At 33.3% G+C, this 27641-nt stretch overlaps 1 protein-coding gene across 1 annotated transcript in view; it reads left to right on the top strand.

Annotated features, from left to right (window-relative positions):
- Positions 1 to 149: 149 nt before the first annotated feature.
- Ptx1 (pituitary homeobox homolog Ptx1) overlaps positions 150 to 27641 on the top strand; it is a 73174-nt gene continuing 45682 nt past the window's right edge. Inside the window, exons 1-2 of the mRNA XM_036356872.2 lie at positions 150 to 1939; positions 12616 to 13456. Coding sequence (XP_036212765.1) covers positions 12973 to 13456 — 484 coding nt within the window. The 5' untranslated portion in view covers positions 150 to 1939; positions 12616 to 12972. The remainder of the gene's footprint in view (positions 1940 to 12615; positions 13457 to 27641) is intronic.

The following is a 27641-nucleotide window of genomic DNA, read 5'->3' as shown; positions in this document are numbered from 1 at the left end:
AGCGCTGCTCGCTAACGCATTTACATATATATATATGTGTGCATGCGTGTGTGTGCGTGCGCTGATAAGATATTTGTTTTGCTTTTGCCGAGTCGCACGCTCGCTTGTTGGACTAACGCGCTGGGAAACGGAATTTCACAAATCAGTTCGTTGTTTTCCGCTGTGCCAGTGTAATCATACAGTATACATGTCGCGCTGAACGCACCGCAAAGCAGAGTGTATTTGAAAATTTTCGCTTGCCGCGTACAAACGGCGCGTTGAAACAGTGAATTTTCCAATAATTGTGTGCGAGCTGAAAAGTGTGTGTGTTCACAAACAAAAAGTTATTGCCATTCAGCTACAACAACAACAAAATCAAGAACAATAACAGTGTGGAAAATAATAACGGGTGGTGATAGCAGCAACGCATCAACAGCAGCCACACGGCCAACGTCCGCCCCATTCTACAGCAACAGCAACAGCACCAGTAGATAGTGGTGCTCGTAGCAGCAGCAGCAGCAGCTTGGAACAGCGCGTTTTCGTACTCTCTCACGCCATACGCCAAGCGGTGTGGTATTTTTGTAACTGATATTTCTATATATCTTTGTTATTCTCTTGCGTGTGTGTGTCCGAGTTTCATTGGGGTGTTTGTTGTGTGTGCAAGTTCGCTAGCCGAAAAGCGCCCAACATAGCAGCAGCAATACACTCGCGCGCAGCGTGCAGTCCGCATAGTCATCATTTGTTGGCACACAACCTCACACACATACATAAATACATACACTCGTACTCGTAGTTGCGGTGTACATATCCACTACTCATCCAGTCGATACATTTGCGTTTCAAATTTGATTTCAATTCAGATACGTCTCGTTACCAAAGCAGACGCGTTTCCGTTTTCCGCTACCACTGTGATTGCCGCCATACAAGCCATTGCTAAATTTTTTTCAGCCAAACGTGCGCTCCACCACAAGTCAAATTCTGCAAAGTGTTGTACAACAACTACTACTCATATAGGTAGTAGCATCAGTGTCGGTGTGACAGTGTGGTGTATTAAGAATTGTGAATTAAAAGCATCTACAGCTTAGCCTAATTACGCGAACGGCTTAAATTATTAGAAGACTAAGCCAGTGCGAATCCCCGAACAAAGCTAACTAAACTAAAGTGTGTGCAGCTGAACTGCATGTATATAAGCATATGTGTGTGAGTGTTTTTTTATTAAGCGTAAAAAACTAAAGCTCTTTAACGCGCTTAAGCTCTGCGTAAGCACTTAGCTACATAATTTGTTACTTGGATTCGTAACCGAGAAATTTTTTTGTAATACAAAAAAAAAATAAAATAAATGTACTAATATTTACAATAATAAGCAGCAACTGCACAAATTGAATTGTGTCATAACGTAAAAAGTATTTTAATAAAAAAATACAAAATAGTGACAACAACATTAAAGTTTACAACAACATTAAAGTTTACAACAACATTAAAGTTAAAAAAAGTGACGAAAAGTAAATTGACTTTTTACATTGAAACTTATAAAAAAAAATATTTTCGTGAAAAATTGTAAAAATTTAGCAGCAAAAAACTCCTCCCTAAAAACACCACAATAGTATCTCTAAAAAAAAATTTTTTTAATCTAAAAATACAACAACACGCGTTTCGCTTTTGAAATTCTGCTATTCTAACAAACATGCACATACATATCCATTTACAACTTCGATTTGTCGCCGCGTGATTTATGCGTCTTCAAGCGCTCCACACCCGTCGGCCAATCACCAATGTACAGTGGCAGTAAATTAGTGCTTCGAAACACACAAATCAACTACTCCAACTATAAAAAAGCAAAAACATAAATAAAACTATTCATCTATATATCTGATCAAGTAGTAAAGTCTGAAAACTTGTCAGCTAGTTTGAGTCATTATAAGCAGATTAAACGCTGATATCTGCCGCCTTGTGCTCAAAGGTAAGATATGTGTGGATTTCTTTTTTTTTTAATTTTTCATCACACAATTTGATTTGTTGCGCTCGGTCAGGTAGGAAACGTGACTTTTAGCAATGCGGTGTGGTGACATTTTCCCCTCAAAACCATTTATCAAATTGGAGATTAGCTAGCAGCTTATTTTTTTGTTGGATCTACTCAAAAATACTTCTTGAAATCTGGAACCACATATATTTACAGCTGTCATACTAAATAAAATATGTTCGTAAAAGCATTAGGTTAGTTCGCGATCTTGATCGGAAGTCTCAACGATTTGAAATTAAAAATCGTGAGAAAAATTAAAAAAAAAGCCGTCGCCAAACATCATTTTTCTGAGTGCATTTTACATATTGGAAATTTCGAATAAATGCAATAGGCTCTGCTAAGCAGGTTTCGCAATTATTGTACTTTTTTAATTTGTTTTAGGAAATTAATAATAATTTTAAACTTTTTACTTTTTCATAGTGAATTTTATATAATTTTTGATATAACAATATTTAAAAAAAATGTGTGCAATACTTGAACTGTCTTGAGACCATTTTTGACATTTAATTTAAATTGGGAATATTTTAACTAAAGACCGATTGGTTGCGGGTAATAAGATGATCTCAAACTCTAAAATTATCTTCGAACTCAAATCTCAGTGAAACCGCCTTTAAGTGTGCTTAAATTTCAAGTAATTCACATACGCGATAATAGTTCAAAACTTGCATAATTATTCAATCCACATTTTAGTTAATGAAGTATGTGATTATGTACTTGATATGCCCCTTTGTTTAATGAGAAGTAGTCTGCAATAAACTCTAACAATGATAAAAAAATATTAATTGACGTCTGTTATATTTTCAAAGCAATGTTCCCGATTCTCAATTATTTTCCGGTGTTTTTAATTATTTATTAACTTAACGGAATTCATCAGCTATTTAAAATTATGTTATACTCTTCTCTGCTTTCTTAGTGCAAAAATATTATTATTTATTTATATTTTTTAATGATTGTCGGTGTTATGCCTTAAAAATTTTGAATTTATTACTCATCAAAAAACAAATTGTGACCCAAATAACCAGGGCATTTCAAGTTATGAGCATTTTTTAAAATATTTTTTCTTTTAATTATCCTATCTCAATGTGTGGACTCTGACCAAGAAACTATTTGATTTAAGCAGCTTTCCTTTTGAATGCTGATTTTTTATTCAATGTGCTGTTTGTGTGTAATCTTTCATGTATAAAATATATATTTTTGAAACCATAAAAAGAAAATTACTCACATCATAAACAATATTTATATATTTTAGCGTATTAAGTAGTGCAAATTTTGAAAAGAATAAAGCTAATAGCTGATCTTCTTTATTGATGAAAAAAATATATAAAAATAGAAACCAAAGTGAATACGTAGGTTGCCTTTTATATTTCGGGATTAGCCAACTCTAGTGTAGCAATCTTGCAACTCACTACTATTTAGTAAATTTAGACATTTTTGATATTATATAGCGTGATTTATTTCGAGGTTCCATACTTTTTTTAAAAAAAAAAACACAGAAAATTCAAATCTAATTGGGAATATTTATTAGCATTCGAAAGAACATTATTTGTCATTTATTTTTTGAAGATTATTCTAAATGTTGGCTGCGGCTACATCTCAGATGGTCCGTTCGAGCATTTCGACTGATGAAATGCCAAACAATACTGAACAAAAATAGCATGACAACTTGACACGACTCATGCGTGATCTGTCAAAAAAAGGCTATTGAAGAAAGTACCTCTACTTGGATCATCCGTTATATACTCAGAACATTTTGACATACGAGCGCTATTTGTGTTGTTTACAGTAACTTAAAATATTCATTTCGGCCTTAAAATGGAATTAGATCGCGAACATTTTATCGCGACTATTTTTTACAACTTTCGACGTGGATTAACTCAGCAACAGTGCATCGTTGAACTTCGTTTAAATTTTTGGCGATGAAGCTCCATTAAAGATCATTGTTTATCGATGGTATGGTGATATTGCAAGATCGTCATGTGATCTATGGTGAGGTTGAGACAACTATAAGCATTATTGGGACCTCCACACATTCAATATTGCATGATCAATTGACTGTAAAAAAAATTTGTTCACGAACCCACATAATTTGTCAATCGCTCAGAAAAAGATCTCGTGTCAATTTTCCGACGGAAATGTAAAAAAAAATATGATAGCGATGCTTTGAAACAGGTCTATGACGTGTTTTGGATTTAAGGGTATGAACCCGAAAGTAAATCGTAGTAGAGTGTATTGTTGTTTCCAAATAAGCTGAATCCAACAAAAGTGTTTTTTTTTTGTTTAAACTGGATATATCACAACCATATTATTAGAACAACTCAGAACAATAAATTTTGAGTACGCAACCATATGTTTGCTGGTTGTTTTTCAAGATATCAAGAAAACCTCTTTTTTCACCACGACAATGCGAGCTCTCACACATCGACTGAAACAACTGCATTATTGTGCACTCAAATATCAATTTGATAAGTCATCTACCATATAATCATACAAGATAAACTAAGAGGATAACGTTTTTCGACACCTGAAGAGGCGGTTGTTGCGTTCAGAACGCATGTTTCGGAGATACCTCAGATCAGAGTGGCAAAAGTGCTTCGACAATTGGTTTAAACGCATGCAGAAGTGTATAGATCTTAATAGAGAATATTTTGAAAAACAATAAACTGATTTTCGACTATTAACATTTATTGTTGTTTTCGAGTCCCGAAGTATAAAAGACAACCCTCGTAGTAGCAGTGGTGTGGGTAGAAATAATATGACAATAAAAAGTAATAATTAATGAGGCTACACATTGAGCACAGGTGAAACCGCAAAAAAAAATCAACCATCTGCAAAAACATATTTCATCAAACAAATTTTTTAGTGCATTCTAGCTATTTTTTTTAACAAACTTTTTCATAGAGATCTGCAGAAATAATTCTTTGTACGAGTATATTGTTATTTTTTTTTTTCAAAATAATATGTTAAGTTTTTATAAATTTCTGAGGCTCGAAAAATTTATGATTTTCTTGTATACAGTTCTAACAAGGCATTAGCATTTGGAATTCAAAATTTTATGTACATAAAATGTATAATTTTATGTTTTTTGACATAGAAATGCGCATGTAACAATTTTTATAATTTTCTCTTTTATACTTGCAAACTTGGACACCTATGTACGTAGGCATATATAAGAGCCTGCCAACCAAAAACATTAAAAAAACTTTAAATTTTATCTCCTTAAATACCATGAAAGTATTGTCCAAGATGACGAAAAGTATTCGTGTAAAGTTCGAGTTCTTAATATTACTATTTACAGGTGAGGCATTGTAATTTTCCATATGTATGTATTTTATATGGTACAATATAATACAGGTATAATTTCTTATTTTGTTTTACATGTGAAAAATTATTGTACAGTGAAAAGAAAATTGTATTCTTATAGAGAATTTAACGATCTACATAAAAGATCTAATATGATTGTTTGCTATATCGACTCGTTCAAAAGTTAGCCGAAGTCAAAGTCCAACCATAAATGTTAAAAGATAATTTTTAAATTTTTTTTTATATTTCTGCACAAAATAATGCCTCAATAATTGATGTCTTTTATTACTGTTTTTATATAATTTCTAAGTTTTTTAAGAAAATATATAGGTCTCTTTACATGTATTAGTTTGTAACCATTTAGTTAATGTATATATATATATTTTTTTTTTTTTTTGTTTGAAAACTATTTAGTTTTGTTACCATTTGGTCAAATAAATTTCTATATATATTTTTTCAAAACTTTTTCTAAACATTAAAAGCATAAAATGTGAAACCCCAAGCTACAAACTTGACATTGCACCAATAAATTAATTCCTTAATATGAATTTAGATGTTGCCACATTTGAAATTAACAAATGAGCGCCGCTATTTTTGTAAATATCTATGTATGTGAAAAATATTCATTTTTGAAATAAATTTTATGTCAAAATTATTTATCGCCTATCAACATAAATTCTCAATATATTTAAATTTTCTCCAACCCAAATATATAACTTTTGTAATTAATGTGCTGCTCAAAATAAGCAGCTTGCATCTGATTGGATAAGAACTCATAAATTCCTGTCTCATTACTTAACATCCGCACACACATACACACGCACACACACACATAATTCGCACATATCAAAGCGACTTTAAATTAAACAAAATCTGTTGTTTTCAAATAAAAATCTACATTATAGTAAATTATTATTTTATTAATACTCACCGGGCGGACAACCGCAAAACGATTAAAAACATTACAACCATTCAGCCACTTTAATCCACTCGGGATCAAGTGGAGATCAAGCGGGATTTTGACGTATAAAATCTCAATTTGATTTGACTGCTAGAGTGCGGTTGGCGGCAAGTGTGAATATTTTGCATGCCCGCCTGTCTACCCAACTGCCCAGACGTACACACACATATGCATGCATACATATGTATTAGCATGCGACATTGTGTGTGTGTGCGTGTTTATGACAATCTAAAGCCGCAGTTAGCACGGTTAGTGGTTAGAGAACAGATCGCGCGCCGTCAAAGCTTTTTTTGTTCCTGTTTTTGTTTTTGTTTACTACGCGTATAACTGAATTAATGAATGGAAAGTGAAAGTGGCTTTTAAGCATTATACTTAATACAATAATACAATATTACAGCAACAATAAAAGCTGGCGTGTAGCATTTACATTGTAATTATTTAGTTGTTTTTTTTTTTGTGTTTTTATTTTGCTTTTGTTGTAGACAAGAGGCCAATGCATATGCAAATATTTGCTGTTATTTTTTGCAGTGTATGCACTGGCTTGATTTAGATTAGTTCAATTATACTTGCTAGTGTATATTTACATATGTAAGTGGTAATAAGAATGATTGCGTAAATATTTGTTTGAAAAATGATAATGAAACACTGATCTGTATTAGAATATAACAACAATGCTGCGGTGACAATTGCAATGAATTTTAGTGGCGGTTTACTTTCATGGAGCGTATAAAAACTGAAATGCAATGAATTTAATAATTTTTGATGCAAAAAATAGTTAATTGATTCTGATGATAGAACGCGAAGAAGAATCACAGGAGATGTGTTTATGATTTTGATGACTTTTTGAAGAAAAGTTTAAGAAATTGAAGTTAATAGCAAAAATATATTTCCGTCAAACATTACCTGATATAAATATATAAGAAGGTCGAGTCGTGGTGAGTCTAGCACTTTCGAAGAAATTTTCTTCACCTTCCGATAAAAACGCCTCTAAAGTTTTGAAAGCCGATCACACTAAGTTAAAAATGCATACGAATACGGTCTTATCTTCGAAACTAAATATTTTCCTCCGGATTAACTTTCAATTTTCGAATAATATTTTTAAATATACATATGTACACTCGAGATATATGACAAACAAAACAAAAACGATTTTTTGAAATTCACAAGTGGAGTTTGAGCTGCAAGTAGAGATCCATATGAATTTTTATGAGAAGTAAAGAAATAGATTTATTAGATAGATTGTTTATAGCATGAAAACTGAATATAATTCTCTTATAATTCTCAAATTTTGAAAATATTTTGTACATATTTTTTAAGTATACACTACATAAATACATACTACAAAATTTTTGACGAATTTCTTTGAAAAACAACGAAAATATTAGTGCATACATTGCAGGTCACAATCAGACTCGGAATTTTGGCTACATTCTGGAAGCCGCAAATTTCATTGAATTTACTTTTATAACATGTTTATGCTTTCTATATAAATCTCAAAGCAATCACGTTAACTGAAGCTATAATACTTCACAAATACAAAATATTCCATAGAAGGACTGTACTTTGATTTGTTAGTTTGTATAACAGCTATATGCTCGGAGATTATAGCGTTGCCTTAAACAATAATTCATGTCAAATTTCGTGAAGACTTCTTCTTGTCGACTAAAAAAGTTTTCCATACAGGAACTTGCTTTAAATCGGTCAGTTTATATGACAGCTATATGCTTAAGTTGTCTGCTCGGAACAATTTATTTGGAGATTCTAGTGTTGCCTATGAAAATAATTCATGCCAAATTATGAGAAGATATCTTATCAAATATAAAATTTTTCCATTTAAAAACTTGACTTTTTCGTTCAGTTTGTATGATAGCTATATGTGCTACAGTGGTGACAAATGAGCAGCTTCTTAAGGAGAAAAAGGACGTGTGCCAACTTTCAGAACGATATCTCAAAAACTGAAGAGTTAATATGTCGTTCGTAGTTTAGCTGCATTAAAAAAATATAATGGTTTCTAAAGTCACAATGTGCAACCAGTTGTTGTTTAGATTGGACAACTTTAGCATAGAGCGGCCATACAAGCCGAACGATAAAAATTAAGTTCTTGCATGGAAACTTTTGTTTTTGTGAAGGGAATTATTGCAATAACTAAAATAAATTCCACTCAAGAAAATCCAAACTACGTAAAAATAATCTTTCAGAACAATTGCGTAGTTATACTCACCCAAACAAATAAACGTACAAGTATTGCTATAAATATCTAAAAAATTTGCCGTCAACATCATTTTAACAAACGCTCATTCCTGGGGAATGTATACAAAACTAAACCGTTAAACATACGCACACACAAGCGCACTTAATTTGTGTATATCGACGTAATCATTGATTTACGACTAATCCGTTGAATGATTTTTAATTAAATTTATGTCTTTATGACTTCTCGAGCGTCATGTCTAATGATATGGTTGCACTTACTTACTTTTTTTTTTCTTTTTTGTTGAGCATTTTTGTGTGCATGTGTGTAGGAGTAGTAGCTGTAAAACCCAAGCGCTGGAAGTGCCAATTTATAGAGTCTAACTTTGCAGGTGACGAAGCTTTTGATATTTTGTTATGAAGATTATTGCCGTAATTGGTTTTTTGTGATTTTAGTATGTACTATATTTGATAGAATGACTATAAAACTAAATTTCTAAGTGTTATCATTTATATAATGTTAGTATTTTTGAGTGTTGGTTTGAAAAATATTCAACACTGTTAATAAATTCTTCTGCATTAAAAATTGGGAAAGGTCGTTTGTTTAAAGTCATATAATCCACCTCATGAAATTACATATACACAAGAAAAAAAAAATTTCTTTATATAATCTATGCTAAATTCCGTGAAGACATCTTGTCAAATAAAAAAGTTTGTAGGGCAGCTATATGCTATAGTAGTCCGATATCAGCGGTTCCGACAAATGGTCAGCTTGTTGGGGAGAAAAGGACAAGTGAAAAATGTCAGATGGATATCTCAAAAACTGAGGGGCACAGACGGACATGGCTAAATCGACTCAGCTCATCATGCCGATCTTTTTATAGGGTCTCCGGCCTTTCCTTTATGGTATTTAATAATCGGCTGTTATTATAGGACATATACCAGCTGGCAATTTCAAAGGATTGGTTGTTGTTATTGCTGTTGTTTTTTAATTGAAAATTTTTATATGATTTACGATAGTTTGGCGCGCATACACAGTAAATTAAAAATAAAAAGTGGATTAAAAATAACAATTTTTAGATACATATAGACACACAAATTTGTCTATATATCAGGATGTGAAATTTTTTCATAGCGCTAATTACAATTCAATACAAACAACAACAACCACAGCAACTGCAATAGCCAGTAGTTTGATTTGGTCGAGCAAAATGTATAGCTTTCAAGCGCCGATAAGCGAAATTTGAGTTTGTAGCAACTTTGCCACTGCTGTGCTGTGTATGCGGAAGGAGCAATAAGAAACTACAACAACAATACAGTTAGTGCCGACAGCACGCGCAATAAATAAGACACGTAGAGTGTAAATATTTTTACACAGATAAGACACCAAGTGCTGTTATCTATCTCGAATACATACATACATACAAACAAAGCTGTAGCTGTCCACCTTTGTGTGTAATTGCGGCCGCATGGCAAATTAGTTGAGAAAAGTAACAGAGTGTGCTAGACACAAAGCATAAAAATATAGAAATATCAAACAATTAAAATAGTGAGATCAGTTCCGGGAATAGCCAGAAAGTTCTGCATGAGCTGGCGGGTAAGTTAATCAGCGCTGTGCGACTGGAGGCAGCAAGGAGAGGAGCTTGTGGCATATTTTCACTACAAAGCTGCTTTCGAAGGAGCATTTGCTTGCGCGTATTTTGTGAGTAAACAGTTTCTTTGTGTTGTATGTACTGCACTCCAAACGTCTCCATCCTACGCGCTGCGGCAGTGAAGCATCGCGCTGCAAACGGCGGCTTATTCTGCTTTGAGCACAGGTGGCGATGAGTGCATGACCTCAGCTTCAGTTACAGGAAAATATGAACAGTGTAAATAATATGTTATTTGTACGGCTATACATACATACCTATAATGTACATATATACGTATTTATATACACGCATGTAAACATTTGTACCTGTATTTGTTTTGCCGCTTAATTTTCTTTTATTGTGCCTTATTAATTTACCCAGCGCACGGCAATGCCTCCGTGTAAAACAGCAGTTTACAACAAGCTATCAACACACCGCGTAACGCTATCAGCGCTGTTTATCTACAACTTTTATAAGGTTCATCGCGTCGAGCAAACATACAAACATACATACACATGTAATGCATATGATGTTGTAAACGTATGCAATATATAGTAATTGTAACTCGCTGGTATGCATATACATATGTATATATAAAGTTTGTATGTAAATATGCTTATATTCCGTGCGTTACCGCAGAACAATACACTCGACGCTTTTAGCCATTTCTAAGTGTCGCTAGGTGCTGTTGGGGTTAAGCTTTTTATTTTGTTAGTAAATTTGCTAGGTAAACAGATACCCATATCAGCGATTTTAAGAAATCACATATTTATACATGTACGTAACTACACGTAGTTCCAAAGGTATATCTCGTACACATAGCTATATTTAAATATAAGGTGCTACTGATATATAAAATATATTTTAAGGATAATATGTACATTTTTTCCAGACACAGTGTCTTCAAAAATATGCTAATTAGATGGTAGTTAATGCTAATATATATATATATATAATGAATATATACCATAAATGATCAGCGTGACGAGCTAAGTCGATTCAGCCATGCCCAGACTGGAGATTTATACGGGAATTAGTCTCTCAGCTTAGATATCGATCTAAAATTTAGCAAACGTCCTTTTTTCCTCAAGAAGCAGCTCGGAACACTACAGCACATAGCTGTCATACAAACTGAACGATCGGATTGTAGTCCTTGTATGCAAAACTTTTGTATTCGCCGAGATATCTTTACGAAATTTAATACTATTGTCCGCGACATTGGCGTAATCATTGAAGAAATTGTTCAGATCGGATCACTATAGCATATACAAACTAACCGAAAAAAATCAAGTTCATGTAAGGAATATTTTGTATTTGTGTGGGGTATTATAGCTTTGCTGAAATTGAAGTTAACGTTTTTTCTTGTTTTTACTTAGTGTAATCGGCTCGCAAAACTTCAAACGCGTTTTTTCTCGAAACGCTGTTTTCAGCGCCAATGAGGAAATTTTCCGAAACGGCTGGATATATATATATATATATATATGTATAACATTTATATGCATATCTAAGAAGGTCGTGTGAGAATTTCAAGTCGATCGTTCCAGCCGTCAAAGTTTTGTATATATATATATGTATATTATGCCATGATAAAATAAAATAGATTTTTTCACAAAAAACTCTTTTTTTTGGAAAGCCACTGATTCGTCATAAAACAAAACTTTGACTAGTCTTTTGGTTATTACCTGATTTCATACATTGCAAGTAAATATAACCGCTTAAAGCACTCCTTATTTGCTATTAACTCAACATTATATTACTTTTAAAATAGATGATATAGGTATGCTTAGAATTCTTATAAAATGAAACCTTTTGAATAAAAAATTTAATTTTTTTATAAACTTACTTCTTCTTTAATAAAAAACGTGGTATGTCAGTTTTGGTATAAAATCATATATTTTGAATGAGTATATTTCACTTAAAATTGAAGCCGGTTGTAATATATAAATCAGTTCAAATATTATTTGAAGGAAACCTGAATAAAAAATCAAAAAAATCAATAAAAAATTTTCAAGGCTAAAACGGTTAATCTGAAATCATCAAGTTTCACGCATGAAAATGTCACATAAAAATGCCTCAGCTTCCAAAGAAGCTTGTAATACCTTCTAGTAGTCTACTTATTTAGGAAAACTTTGAACTACCATCCATAAATATGAGAAATCTGAACTCCAAACTAAATAAAATTTTTACATTAATACAAATATTTTCAACATTTTTTATGTGTATACATATTTGAATCGAAATCTAAATTAACTTACATCAATTCATTCACTATTTCTATTTTAATATTTGTTATCACATAAAAGATAATCGCGCTGTACTTAGCTACTTCAGCAGCAAGAGTTTATGAGCTAGCATTAGATAAGCTAGTTGAGTTACACACCTGACAGCGACAATTTTTAAACTACATACTACAGCATTTACAGTTATAATTAAATTTTTAAACTACACACTACAGCATTTACAGTTATAATTCGCATTTACAGTTAAATTTTGCACTAAAGTTACTAAAAATGCCTTTACTTTCTCACTTTCAGCAGTTACTTGCACATTGATCCACCACGTATCTACGCCACGCCCTACACACCGCACAGTTGCAGGCCAACGGCACAATCATCGATCGCACTAACGACCGTGCGACGCCACACACAGCGTCCGTGTACGTGCCGACCAATATTACGCCAACGTTAGATTATACCGGCCTCACCACGACGACTACATTTTTGCAACACTTTAAGGACGTCGTCACGACGAAGTTCTCCGGCAGAGATCACCACCTGCCACCGTTGCATCCGCATCCGCATTCGCACCAGCAGTCGGCTGCACTGCATCACCATCAGCCACATCAGTCTGTGGCACAAAGCTTTTCCACCATTTTTCCCACGTACTTAGGCATGGATCGCGCCGGTGGCGGCGGCGGTAGTGCCGTCACTGCTGGCAGCGGTCTGGGTGTGGTTCACAATTCGGCCGGCGGCGGTGGTGCATTAAATGGTCTCGAAGCGATGTCAGCCGAATCGACCGGCCTCTGTTTGCAGGATTTAGTGAGCGCTGGCACAGCAGCAGGTGCCGGTTCGGCAGGTTCGGCTGAGAGTACCAACACAACAAGCACTGCACTCAGTAGCGGCAGTACTGGTAGTTCAACGGTGAATGGTAGCGCCGGTTCGGCCACTGGACAAGAGCATTTACACAATCATCACAGTTTACATGACTCCAATTCGTCGGTTAGCATTTCACCCGCCATATCGAGTCTGATGCCAATCGGCAGTCTGAGTCATTTACATCATACAGCTGGTCAGGATTTGGGTTATCCGCAGCATCCACATCACGCTGTGGTCCCACCGCATACGCCAAAGCATGAACCGCTCGAGAAACTGAGAAGTAAGTACTGAATTTACTTGATTGTTTGTAGTAGAGTTAGAAGAGAAGAGCTGTCTTTTTGAAATGTATACTGTAAATTGTATATCTCTAAGACACATTGAATACCTGAGCAAAGAAGTGCGCGATCGATCTTATTGCAATTTGAAAAAAAATCGCTCAACCTAAAAAAAATAAAAATTTTTGTACACGCTTTGTACGACGTCAAGCCAATTTACGCAGAAGCTCTTGCACACATATGTTGCCAACAAAAAAGTGACTTAAATGACTTCTGACAACTAACAAATTAACAAATAATTAATTAGCTCATTATTCACTCATTCAGTGGCCATGTTCGAGTCGTTGGCGCATTGAGTTTTGCCCCAAAGGCAAGCGGTGTATGTCAGTGTGCCAAAATGGTGTGAACAAGCAACTATATTATATTTGTCATTCTTAAACTTACGGTATATACTAGTATATATGTACCTACATGCCTGCTTATGCATGCATTAACGATTCAACTATAATGATGATCATTTAAATCGGTTTTGTGGGTGATAATGAGAGCTTATTTAAATATTCTGAAATAATTTTACATTTGAATAATAAAAAAATGTATTAAAAGATATCACTTTATAAAGAAATTATGTGAATCCAAAAAAATATTGAATTTCCAAAACTAAATCTTCATGCCTTAAAAACTGATCACTAAACTCAAACAATAGTAATTCATGAAATAAACGATATATTAATGGTATAAAGAAAAAAAAATTTTTTTAGAGGCATTCTTACATTATAAATTATAATCATTAAAAACACTTTTCAGAAAAAATATTTTATTTAATGCACATAAAAGTGATTTGTTTGTTTACATAAGTTCATATTTAGGTTAAATATCGAAAATTAAGTTCACAACGGTGTCAGTTCCCCTCCACAGTTCATATTGAGGTTTAAGCGATTTTAGCTAAGTTTTTAGGGTCAAAGATGATCTCCGCACCTGATCTTCAATTTTCTAAGCACTCGATTGATTCAAGACTAGAAAGCGAACATATATAAGCTAGAAGCACAAAAATAAGTAGTCTTTCCTAGCAATACATTTGGTATCCATAAACGGCACACCTACCTGTGACAGCCTAAAAAAGCGATTTTTTGTAATAAAAAAAAAATGTATTACGTTAGTTTTAAGGTATATTTTAAAAATACACATTAAAAATTTTGAAAAAAAATTTAATATTTTTTGAGTTACAAGCTATCTCTGAGGGAGCTAAAAAAGCATCTACATATGGTCCTACGGTCGAAAAAATATTCAAAGTTGGCAATATGACGGCGTTTAAAAAAAAGTATATTTTTACACAAAAATGTTACCTTTGATTCGCGGCGTAGCGAGGCTTTCGTTTATATTAAATATAAATGATATACCAGATTTCGCCAAGCCTAATTCTTGTTTTACCTTACCTCGTACACCATATTTATTGGTTGTCAGTCTTGCTTTCGCGTCATCAAGCGTGGCTTTATAGCGTTACTCGTTGACTGTAACATTATGGCCGGCTTCATGTTTGAAGAAATATGAACCAATGGTTCTCTCTAGCCATCGAGCACATCTAACAGTGACTTTTGAGAATGTAACGGCGTCTCTACTATGGCTTGTGGATTTTCATCACTTAAAATGCGACAATTTTGTTTATTAACGTACATATTTAACCAAAAGTTAGATTAATCGAAGAACAAAATTTTCTGTTCATCATGAAATGACAAATCAAACAGAGTTTACAACTAGTAACAGCTGCCAAAAAGACCAACTCTGAAGAAGTGCTACCTCATTGAAAACTACACGTTCAAAATAATACCCTTTATAAATTCAGCTGGGGACTCAGAGAAAGAAACAATATTTATGTAGCGAAACTACTTGTGCCAAGATAGACATTTTTTGTTGAACGACTCTCCGACTCTCTTGTTAACTTGCAACAAAATCGTGGCTGTTTGCATTTGCCTGCCATTCAATATAACTTACAATCGTAGCCAACAAGTGTCCACGCCGAAGTTTTAGAAAATGTAAATTGACGTGTGTACATATGTATGTATGTATGTTTGTATATATTTACATATACGTAGTCATAGATAAATATTAGCCAATGTGTCCAAACAATGCAACAATTATGCGAGAGTAATCTGTCAACAACAGCTGCTGTGATTCCCGCCACCTCTAACTGTTCATCATGATTCATGATTCACGAAAATGTTCACGCTCTTAATTTGCCAAAACAACCAAACAAAAAACAAAACGCATGCACCCTCAACTACATACACACACACGCGTCTACATGCAACATAACAGCACTATTAGCGGCAACGTAATTCGCCTGATAATATTCCAAACCACGTTCCGATGGCGCGTTGACAGCGCGAGTGTTAAAATTCGCGCGATCCAAATGACATTCAGTCACACTTCAACGCCGGAAAATCGTTCGGCAAACTTAGCCAGCGTAAACAACAACAACAACCGACCAATAAAACACCCACCCAACGCGGTCGCCGCTGTGCCGCCCTCTGCTTACATGAATACACTTGACTGTGCGTTGACATCGTGTAATTTCGTGCATGCAGTTGTTGTTGTTGCTGTAGTACGGTTCGTTGTTATTTGCTGCTCTGCACTTGTTCAAATAAGCGAACATTTTTCACGCATTTTAATGTGTTCAACGGCAACTGCATCGCCGTCGCTTGTTGCCGTCGCGTTGTGCGCGCTGAAAAAAAAAGAGCCGAGTCGTGAACGAAATTCCAACGTAATCATTGTGCAATCATTAGCGTACATAAATATACAAATTTTACTGCCCTTCACACTGCTCGCTGTGTGTTGGTATATACCTATGCATGTGTGTTTGTGCTGGCAGCGCGTCACGGCTAATTGAACACCCTTCTGCCATAAAATGTTGCGCCGCATCGTCACAGAGTGTGCAATATGTAAAGAAGAGGAGATGAGTTGAAGCGAGTTATGAAGTGCTGCGGATGGCAGCACAAACATACAAACATACACATATGCATATATACTTATACACATATGGCCGTACGTAACACGCTTGGATGCTGTGCCGTGAGACAGTATATCGCAGACATACATACATACAAATATAAATATATATACATATGGTACATACATACATATGTTCCTTTGATATTTCAAAATATCTGATCTGTCGCATATTAGTTTACTATTTCCTCACAAAACTTGCTGTCTACTTTAACTTTCCACTTGAAACCGGCGCGCTAGACGCAAGGACGCCTGCGCTCAATGGTCATCACTCAGTTATGACAGGGGTTACGCACTCTCCCATATTACGTTATGAATCGTTCATCTCATCCTGCCGAGTGTTTCCCTGCTGGAAATTTGATATGTTTGCGCCAAGTGTTTGTTGCCTTTGTGGAGGCGAAATTGTTTTGGGAATTACATAAATTTAAGTGCTATTGTACACACTGCTTACGAAAATATGTGGCTATCCATGTGTGGAGAGGAAGTGTGTTGAGTTAGAGGAAAGAAGTGGTTGATTGTGCACACTTGTTGTTTTGTGATTGTAATCATAATGTTCAGCGCAATTAAGTAATTACATTGCTGTTAAGTATTCTATGTATTGGTGAAAAAAGAAACACTTGGCACACTTCAATTTTAAAGTTTTCAAGATTATTGATAAATCATTTACTGACGAAATATTTTTTACTATAACAGATCTTAATAGCTCACGATCCTGTCAATTCAATATAAAATATATATTTGTAAGATGACCAAATTCCTTAACATTATTTCAACTAGTGCTGTTAGTTATTTAAACATTTATATTTAGATAAGCTTTAGATGTTTGAAATATGTGTTAGGAATGAAAACAAGAAAAAACGTTAACTTCGGCTGCACCGCAGCACTTATATGTCATTGTAGTCCAATATCAGTGGTACCGACAAATTACTACCTTCTTGAGAGAACAGTTCGCGTATATACATACAGACAGACAGATAGAGAGATGGACATGTCTAAATCGACCCAGCTTATCTCGCTGAACAGTTATGTACATACTTTATAGGGACTCCGACCTTTCCTTCTGGGTGTTACAAACTTTGTGGCAAACTTAATACAGGGTATATTAGGGACTAATAAAGTCTACCAAGTAGACTTTTAAAGCTTTCTTAATAATAATCCAAACAAAAAGAGCTCTAACATCCCATCTTTACAATATATGTCAGTTGTAGGTTAGACCGACTTTAATTGGTTGTTTAAAAAAATGCTCGCATCCTTACTTAAAAAACACAAACGCTAACGAACTATCTAAAAATACACTTAGCACAGTACTTAGGCTGGAATAGTTTAGACTCAAGAGTGCTCAAAAAGGAGCGCACTTTGGCAGTTTATTCTGACAGTACAGCAACAGTAACGATTGTCTCTCTTTCTGACGTCATTAAACATTTATTGGAGTGAACAAAAACAATATCTATTGACGTTTGATAAAATATGTAGGCCATTGCCAACTTTCGCAAGCACCGTTATCGATAGCTATCTTGTGCTATCTAATACAAAATTACTGACGGGATTTGGATCTACATAAGACTAGATAGTTAAGTATGTATGGTTTCCGCTCCAATCCAAAATGGCGGACGTGTAAAAAAATTGTTTACATGAAAAATTCGCAGTAAAGTGTTTCTAAAAAGAGTTGTAGTTTATTAGATAATGTTACTCAAAATCTACGGTTAAAACTTAAATTACATCAGTTAATCTGCGAGTTGAAAAATAAAGTTTCCAGAAAAGCGCGTTTTTATATTTACGTTCTGAAGTTGACTTAGCCGAAGAATGTAACCCTAGAGTGATTAGGAACAAGGATTTTTTTTACTTTTCTATCTATTAAATAATGACTTTAGCAAAGTACAATATTGGTGTCGATATTATATTTTGAAAATACTAGACTGACCTAACCTCTTAAATGGATTAATTTTTTTCGAATACTTTAAACATACCAGCACACAGACTCATCCAAAAACCATATTATTTTCCAGTTTATTTCAAATTTAAATATTTTACACACACACATTTTAATATCGTAAGTGAGTGCATTTTCTCGACTTCCTCTAAAAGATAACAGCACAGCTAAAATACAAATATGCGGCAAACTGTTGCAATGCACTAACTTTGGCAAATGCAGCAACAACAAAGGGAGTTGCTACAACCGAAAGGACCAACTTCACTAGATACAAAGAACTTTGTTGACCTCTCACTCACCCAGCCGGTGACATTGTGACATTTTTATTCGAATTTATTTGCTTAGGAAAACAATTTAAAGCTGCCATGCCACGAATGGGGCACATTAAAAATAAAATGCAAACAATAAAAATATTTGTTAAAAGCCACGAACATCCTTGTACCTGTTGAAATCAGCATACACACACACATACATATATATATATGTGTACAAAAGAGTGGGCCCAGGTGCAAATGTGTTTGACTTTTGGTTGTATGCATGTCTGTGTATATATTGCCACTTGTGCCACATATGCAAATTGCATGCTTATTTTGAATTGTTGCAATTGCTATTATGTCATGCAAGGAGCATCGACAACACCTTCTCTTCACACACCGCTGATTGCTCTCTAGCGCATAACTACATACATACAAGCATGCAATATACCCTTTACTCATACTTTGTGCCACAAAGTGGTGCTGTTGCTTTTGCCACACAACGTTGCTGTGTTGCTGCTGCAGTTGTCATCGTTGCTGTTGTCATCCGTGTTGCTAGCATTGTTTGTCATTTTGCAGGTGCGCTTTGCTAACAAATTTGTTGTTATTGTCGTTACACTTGTTGTTGAACGTGTCATTTGTATTATTTGTTGCTGTTGGCTTGTTGTTACTCTTGCCACCGCTTCTGCTTTCATCTGTCTGCCATAGCTGGTGTCGTTGGTCGTTGCGTTTGTTGCATGATTTGTTGTTGTTTAAATAATGGCTTTGCAACGTGCCGAATGTGTGTACATTTGGGATTTCAATTATTGGCAATTTAATGGCTACCAAAAGCATTTTCGGTGCAATGCAGCGACAACAACAAAAGCAATTTTTTAGGCAGTTGTTTTGGAAAAATTTTTTATTATTGTTTTTTTATTTTAATTTTATATAAAAAGTGCTAACTTTGTTGTTGTTTTATACCCTGAACATAGTGTATTAAGTTTGCTATGAGTTTGTAACCCAGATGGAAATGTAGGAGACCCTTAAAAAAATATGTCTGTGTGTCTGTATATATGCGTACTAGTTCCTCAATTTTCGAAATATCGAACTGAAATTTTACACATGTGTATTACTCCTTAGGAAGATTCTCATTTGGCACAGCCGCCGATATTGAACCATTATAGCATATAGCTACCATACAAACTGAAGGATCAAAATCAAGTTCTTGTATGGAGTATTTTTTTTATTTTGACAAAATATCTTCACAAAATTTGGCACGGACTTTTGTGCAAGACAACCGAAACAATCTCGGAAGAAAATATTCAGTTCGGACTACTATAGTATAAGGCTGCCATAGCAACTGAATGTTCACAATCAATATAAATATATTTTCATGCTATAAGAAATGCAGCTGTAATAGGTATAACAGCCGGTGCAACCGAAGTTAACATTTTTTTTGCATTATTATTTTAGACACTGTCATTTTGTTGTTTATTATTAATTTTATCGCATGCAACACTTTAATGTCATTCGTGCGTGCTTTTTTGTTCATTTAAAATATATATTTTTGCTCGTGTAAGTGTATATCACATTTTAATAATTTAATGTGCTATTTCAAGTTCACATTTTTTATGCTCCAAACATATTTCTGCATTTATGTTTAAGTCACCTTAACCCGCTCCACAACTACACACACATACATATGCAGGCGTCCTTTGTATTTTGCTTTTTTTCCATATATACATATATACACATCTATAAGCAACGGAAATATATTTGTAATCCCATTTAAGCTTCTTCAAAATTTTTTAATTAATTTTGTCGATCGATTCACTATGGTTGTTGTAGTTAGACACAAATACTCTTTCATACATAAACACATTTACATACGCACATACATATGTAACACAATATATATTAACTGCAACATAGCTTGCTCGTATTAGACAACACAAAAATGTGCCACTCTTTAATGCTCCAACAAATTTTATAACTTAATTTCCTTTTACGCTTAAAGGCTGCCCCAATAACTATGCTTGTGTCTTAAAGTCTGTCACCAATACATATGTACTTTTTCCCACAACACACATGCACATATGCAAGCATTCAACTACCTCTTCTCTCATTTTCTCCTCATTTTCTGCTCTGCCTGCATCGGTTTATTTCCTTCTGCACACGCAGTCACTTTTGCAGCGTTTTACGTTTGAATTATGTCGCCAGCAGCTGCTCCGACGCAGCGGCGACAGAAAGCCTAGCGAACGCGTATGGCAAACACCCAGCATCAGAAGTTCGCCATAAAATTTGTCGTCTGCGTTTTTATTATATATTTCTTTTGTAATAATTCCAACATCTCTTTTTATGCGCCTTTGGGTCGCGACTATTCATTTTGTTGTGTTGTTGTTGTTGTTTAAGCTTTAAAACATGTTTCCGTGTTTTATTAATTTTCTGTATTGCCATTAAAGAGTTTACACTTCAATGTAGGCGCAACAATTAATTCATCAATTTCAAGAATATTTTATTTGATATCTCAAAATTTTTTGAGTGAAAAATATGCTATAAACATGAAGTCATAATCGTCGAAAAATTTCTGTTATTATTTATTTGTTTTGATATTTTAATACGCTCTAATACTATAGGTATTTATCGGAATATTAGCCTTCGAAGAAAGTGGCTATTTATACCAAATGAAATTTTTATATTTCAAAATATTTTACTTAATGCTAAGAAATTTTTTTTTTTTTGCAAAACAGGAAAAAATTTAATTTACAGCTAATGAAAAAATAGTCCAAAAAACTATAATTTCGAAAAAATTCTCACTTAAATTTAAGTTTTCGTCAAAATGCTTCAGTAATTACGTGAGCAAAGCATCGGATTTCGATTAAATGCATTTAAAGTTAAAAGAAACATTTTCTAAACTTTGTGAGCCGGTTTAAGGTTAGGCTAAAACGTCGATCCAATTATATCGAGCACATTTTTTGCCGGGAAGGTGTTAGAATTAGTGTCCGCGGGCATTTATGGTACATACAAGACATAGAATCAGTATTTCCTAGTCAATTCTAGATAAGTGGCAGTGCTTACTGCAGTATCCAGAAGAGAGTGTCGCGAAGCAACTAAAATTCTTGTTCTGCTATGGGTGATGGTATTCACTTCTCTTTGAGAGTGAGTTCTCTCCGTGTAAGCACCTGTCTTCGGAAAAGTAAGTACAGAAAAGAGCAGTTTTCTCCGTCATTCCGAGCTACACATGAGATATGCACATATATTTTATTAGGAACTTTCTTTATCGTTTACTAAAAATATAATAATTTAAATGAAAAGAGCCTCAATACAAGAGATACATAGGTAAACCTCCGAAGGTTTGCATGTTTGTTTGAAATTACGTGAGTTACCAGCAGTTTCTACTTACTAAATACATATCCACACGCTTATCATTTTTTACCTTTTTGTTTATTTGCTTGAAAACAGCCACAAAGAGTGTAAATAATTAAATGCGTTTTGTGTTATGCAGCGATATTTTTTTTTAATTTTTATTTTTATTACATTAGTTGAACAAATAAGTAAATAAGCAGATTATTTCTCCTATTTGCTTCGGTTAAAAAAATGGGAAAGATGTTCGCAAACAATTTAAATGGGAGCACTTATATAGCTGCAAGGCAAATAAAAAAAATTTTGAAAGAAATTTAAAAAAAAACATATATTCTATTATTTGTCTAAAACGTGTTGTCACAACACAAACTACCAAGATAATCCGGGAATACTGAAAAAAATCTGGAAAAAATACAAACGAAAAAAAATCCTAAAATTAGTTCTGTGTGGCTGCAACGGTTAGTTTTACGAAAATTTTAGTTTTTTTTTTTTAATTTGTGTAGCAAGTGTTGGCGTTGTGGTACTTTTTAGATAAAATTAGGTCTGCTATGAGGTTAAAGAACAAAGCGTATGTTTGCTTACATAATCACATATATTTGAACATATACATACATATATGGATATGTGTATGTATGTGTATGTATATATATATATATGTAACGTACTTTGTATTTTAAATGTGTTTAAGTGTGTAGTTTTTTTTTTAATTTTTCTTAACCTTTATACACCCTTTTACTAATTTCATTATATTATTATTTTTCATTCCTCATAAGCATGAAACCTACCAAACTTCGATGCAAATTTTAAATATTTTTTTTTCAAATTTTAAACAAACAAAAATATAATATTCGGTAGTTGCCACCTAATATGAAATAAATTTTTTTTGAAATACTAAAATTGTATGTAAATTTTTTTGGCATGAATGTGCCTTTTTAATTTTCACAATAAACAAAAATATTATTTTATGTAGTTGCCACCTAGTTTGAAATAAATGTCGGAAATGTTTTAAAAAGTTTAAAAAAATAATAAAGTGTGACTACATAATTTAATTAATTTCCAAGTATCTGTTTATAAAATGTATCAATTAGTATGGTGTTACCATCTGGTTTAATTATCTTCTGTAGTTGGCACTTAGTTCGAAATAGAAATTGTTGAAATATTAAAATAATATGTAAATTTGTTGAAATGAAATTTTCACAATAAACAATAACATAACACGAACATAAACTATTATATTCTGTAGTTGCCACCTAATTTTAATTATAGAGTGTCGGAAATTTATAAAAAGTTAATAAATTTGCAAAATGCAAATGCAAAGAAAAATCAACTAAAATATAACTTATGACGTTGCCACGTGACAAAAATAATAAGGCATTATTTCAAAATTAGAAATAATAAGGTGTGATTATAGAAAAGCCTTTTAAGACATTTAAGAGGAAAAAGGGAAGCTGTAGTTAAAAAAATATTTTTAGTTTTAAAAAAAAAATTTTAAATATTATTTAACGTAGTTTGCTTTCAACGAATTCGAAACTCCAAAATCCGAGATACGAAATAAATAAATCACTCAAACTTTCTTAAAAAAATGGTCTCATATCTTATTAGGATATTTAATCAAATTTTCTGATATAGGTACAACTAAAAAGTATACATATATAATATTACTAAAAATATTCTCCAAATCTAAAATTTTTATTGTTCGTAAAAATTAGTCTCAATACATAAACCTACCTCTTCAAAGATTAATATTTTTCTACAATTTTTTTTATGGAATATATGTATATACTAAATTATTTTTGAATATGAAAAGCTTGGGTACACATATTTCACTGTCTACGGTAAATAGCACTGTAGCTACGCAGATTCTGATTACTCTAACATTTTTCTAATCATTGTTGATATTTATCTAACCAAAAAGTGTTAATAGCACGTGAGGATCATAAGACGAGAGATGGTGTTGGCGAGAGTGTAGACAGATGTTAGAAATTTACAAATCTACAAACAAGTATGGACAAAATATATGAGAAGATTGTGTGTTTAAGGGAAGATAGCGTTGCTAAGAGATAAGATAACAAATTATTCTAGGAAGCATGTATAACTGGGAGGCTAAGCAGAAATGCAGAAACTTAAATAGTCAAAAATTTGAACTCAAGGTCTTCGTATGGTTTGAATTATCACACCTCTTGTAAAAGCTGTAATGCGATAAAATTTAGTTTATATTTTTGTTGTAAGTTCACACAGATATATGTTTTACGATTTTTTTTTTATTTTCTAAAAAGATGTTTAAGTAAATAAAATGCATTGTTTTAATATTAATACATATACTTTTATAGGTGATATATAAATAACTTTTTATAAATATAAATATTTTTTTATAAATATAAATAATTAAAAAAAATATTAGAATTAGAATATTCTGCAATTTAAAAGTTTCCGTCACACTCTATTAACTCTCCTCGAAAAGAGAAAGTGAAACGGTCGGAAAATATGTTCTGGCTGATTAACTTCTCCCACTTTTGCTTTGCCTCAATACTTCTGGAAACAAAAACAAATATACAAATGCTACACTATCTATATACGCTATGTACATATGTATATACAGTCTTGAAGCACTTAGGAAGAACAGACAGTAAAATAGCGCAACCAAAAGGACATGAGAATATGAAATCTCCCATGAAGTGAATTTACCAAATTTCCTTGGCTCTGCCAAGTGGTTATATTGGGCACACTGCTTTCAGAACGAAAGAGAGAGAGTGTCGGTGGAGAGGCCACTTGCGCAAATGAGGCCACTTTAAATGCAAAGCATTAAACCTTAGCAACACATTTATTGGCGTTCTTAAATATATGCACTTGAAAGCAATATGGATTCATAAACAGTTACAACTACATAGATATACTTATATATAATATAATAATAGATATACCTTATATGTACACAATATTTAGACATATACCAGTTTCTATTAAGAAATCGAAACGTTTATCATTTTACACCTTAAGTTGTTGTTTCCCTTCTTCTACTTTACTCACACACGCATATCCTTAAATTCACACCTGTATATGTGCATGCTTTTGCACATACATGTCACGTGGCTAAATTGTTAGGAGCTTGCCACAAATGCGATTAGAAATTCAAATGTTGTATTATCGATTTTTGCGCAGCCGTAACAGATAAATTAGAAAACGTGCGTGAAAGTTCGTCGTTACCGTGATTTGATTTCTTTGCTGTTGTTGGAAATTTTATTTTTAGCTGCTTATGTTGGATATTGGCGCAAGAGGCGATAGGCATTACTAGCAACTGGCGCGACATCTTCTAATAAAGCAGACTGGCTTAATGTGTGCTTACGATTTCGGAGTAAAAGTTATGAGCTAAATGGCAAGTGATTTTCAGCTTAGGAATTGTGAAAAATTACTCATGAAATTTATAAAAATGGAAGTATGATATTATATAATTTCTGACATTTTAAATACATAATTGCGAAATGGTGGTCTCAGACGAGGAATATTTCAAAGTGAAATTGGAAAAAAATCGTCCTTAAAACTTTAACTTCATCCATCAACAGATATCAGTTATCTATATCTGTAAGCTGCACGAACATTCAAAGTAGTCAAATTGATTTGAAAATCTAGACTTTTAATGCAATGCAGAAAGAGTTTTATTCGGTTGCATCATAACATTTTATACTGCCGCTATTTACAAGAGTCAAAAATTTATATTGAACTACTTGTAGAATAACGTTCATTATATGCATTATATGGGTGTCGACTTAGTTCGTGAACAGATTTTACACATTTTGGGCATTAAACTATAGTATACCTATGTTATTTTCACTCAAACGATGCGATATAAAGGCAACCGAGAGTTTCAAAATCTTTATAAAGAGTGGTATCCTCTAACTCATTGACCCAATTTTATATTTTGATACTACGACATATTATTACAAGAAAAATATCCTTTATGAGTTTCATTAAGAAATCTCGCAGATGGACCGATATATACGGTATAAAGACAACCAAAATTTTAAAAATTTTGAAATTTGGTATTTGGAGCCTAGGGAAACTTTAAAACCAATTTTATACATTTTTGGCCTTAAGACATGTTATTATCGCGAAAAGATACTTTCTGAGTTTCATTACGATAACTCACATATTTAACGATATTTACAGTTTGAGGTCAGCTGAAACTTTCAAAAGCTCTATATTTAGTATACGTATATGAGACTAGAAAAAATATTTTAACAACACAACATATTATAATCAAGATGTCACATATCCTTAGTTTCATTAGGATATCACTTAGAATAAACAATATTTTCGGTATAAAGTCAGCCATAGGCGCTGTGGTAATCAGTATCTGTAGCTTTGAAAGTAATTGCGCGAATTCAACAAATTTTTGCAGTAAGATGTCACACTCTGGTGTACTATTTGTGAAGATTTTTCACCCGATATCTTAATTTTCTGTATAGAATTTTATAATAAATTTCATTTTCGTCTTTTTCAAGCCGCAACATTAGGATTCCAAATTAACATGTAACAACAAATTCGGCTCAAATTGCTCGAGTGGTTCATGAGTTATGAGATTTTCTCTAAAAGTGGGCGCTACCACGCCTATCGCCTCATTTTTACACCACTCAGAGTTTATACCGTCTTTACTATAAAATTTTATTATTTCGACGTTCTTCTTCCACGAGTTATCGTATTTTAAGTAGTTTTGATTACAATTTTTGCATGCGAGTGGGCGTAATTACTTATATTAATTTGCTTCCAAACAAGAACTAAATCTGAATTTTTCCATTGTATTTAATATAGCATAATTTCAGATATATTTTCATTATCCATGTTACAGCAATAAATGTCTCTATCATCATCAACCATTCGACACTTTCTTGTTTTTTTTTGTTTTTTGTTTTTTGATTTTGTTAATTTAATTATTATCATACAAGTAAGATCTTGTAATACTATTTATTTCATAAGAATATTATAGCCGAACACACATATAATTTCATTTTCGCACACTAAACTCTCCACAAAAGCCAACCGCTGCATAAAAAGTAATACAAATTAGTAACAACAATTAAGTACAATGCCAACCTAGTGGAAGTTAAGTGAACTTATCGCCTCAGCTGGTCATTCAAATTAAGAAAATTTGCAAAATTACCAGTCACAAAGTCATTTGTGCTCCGCAATCGGACAAAAAAAATCAGGACTAAGATGAGGCAAACTACGAACATGTGAGCATTACAGCTACTTATCATCATTACCAGACATGACGGGACACATTGAGCTCCAAATGATACAGAAATTATATGTGGGGAAATAAAGAAAGAATGAAGACGAAAAAAACCAACCCCAAATATTATATGCATACATATATACAAATGTGTGGGTGTTGAGCTGACGGCAAACAGCCGGAAATACACGCCAGGATATGGCAATATGATGAGCTTCCTTGGGGTATGAATGTAATATGCGATTACGGAAAGACAACACAAATAGCGTATAGTTTAGTGAGGCACAACAAAAAAACGTATGTGTATGGCGAAGAGGGCAAGTAGTAGTGGCAACACATACACATAAAATCACTGCAATAACATTGACATGCCCCAAACACAGAGATTGCAATGCCACAATAAGTTTGGTTATACATATATCTATATATAC

This window comes from Bactrocera oleae, chromosome 2 (assembly GCF_042242935.1).
Source record: "Bactrocera oleae isolate idBacOlea1 chromosome 2, idBacOlea1, whole genome shotgun sequence".
Classification (NCBI taxonomy): domain Eukaryota; kingdom Metazoa; phylum Arthropoda; class Insecta; order Diptera; family Tephritidae; genus Bactrocera; species Bactrocera oleae.
This window is presented reverse-complemented; position numbering and strand designations above follow the sequence as displayed.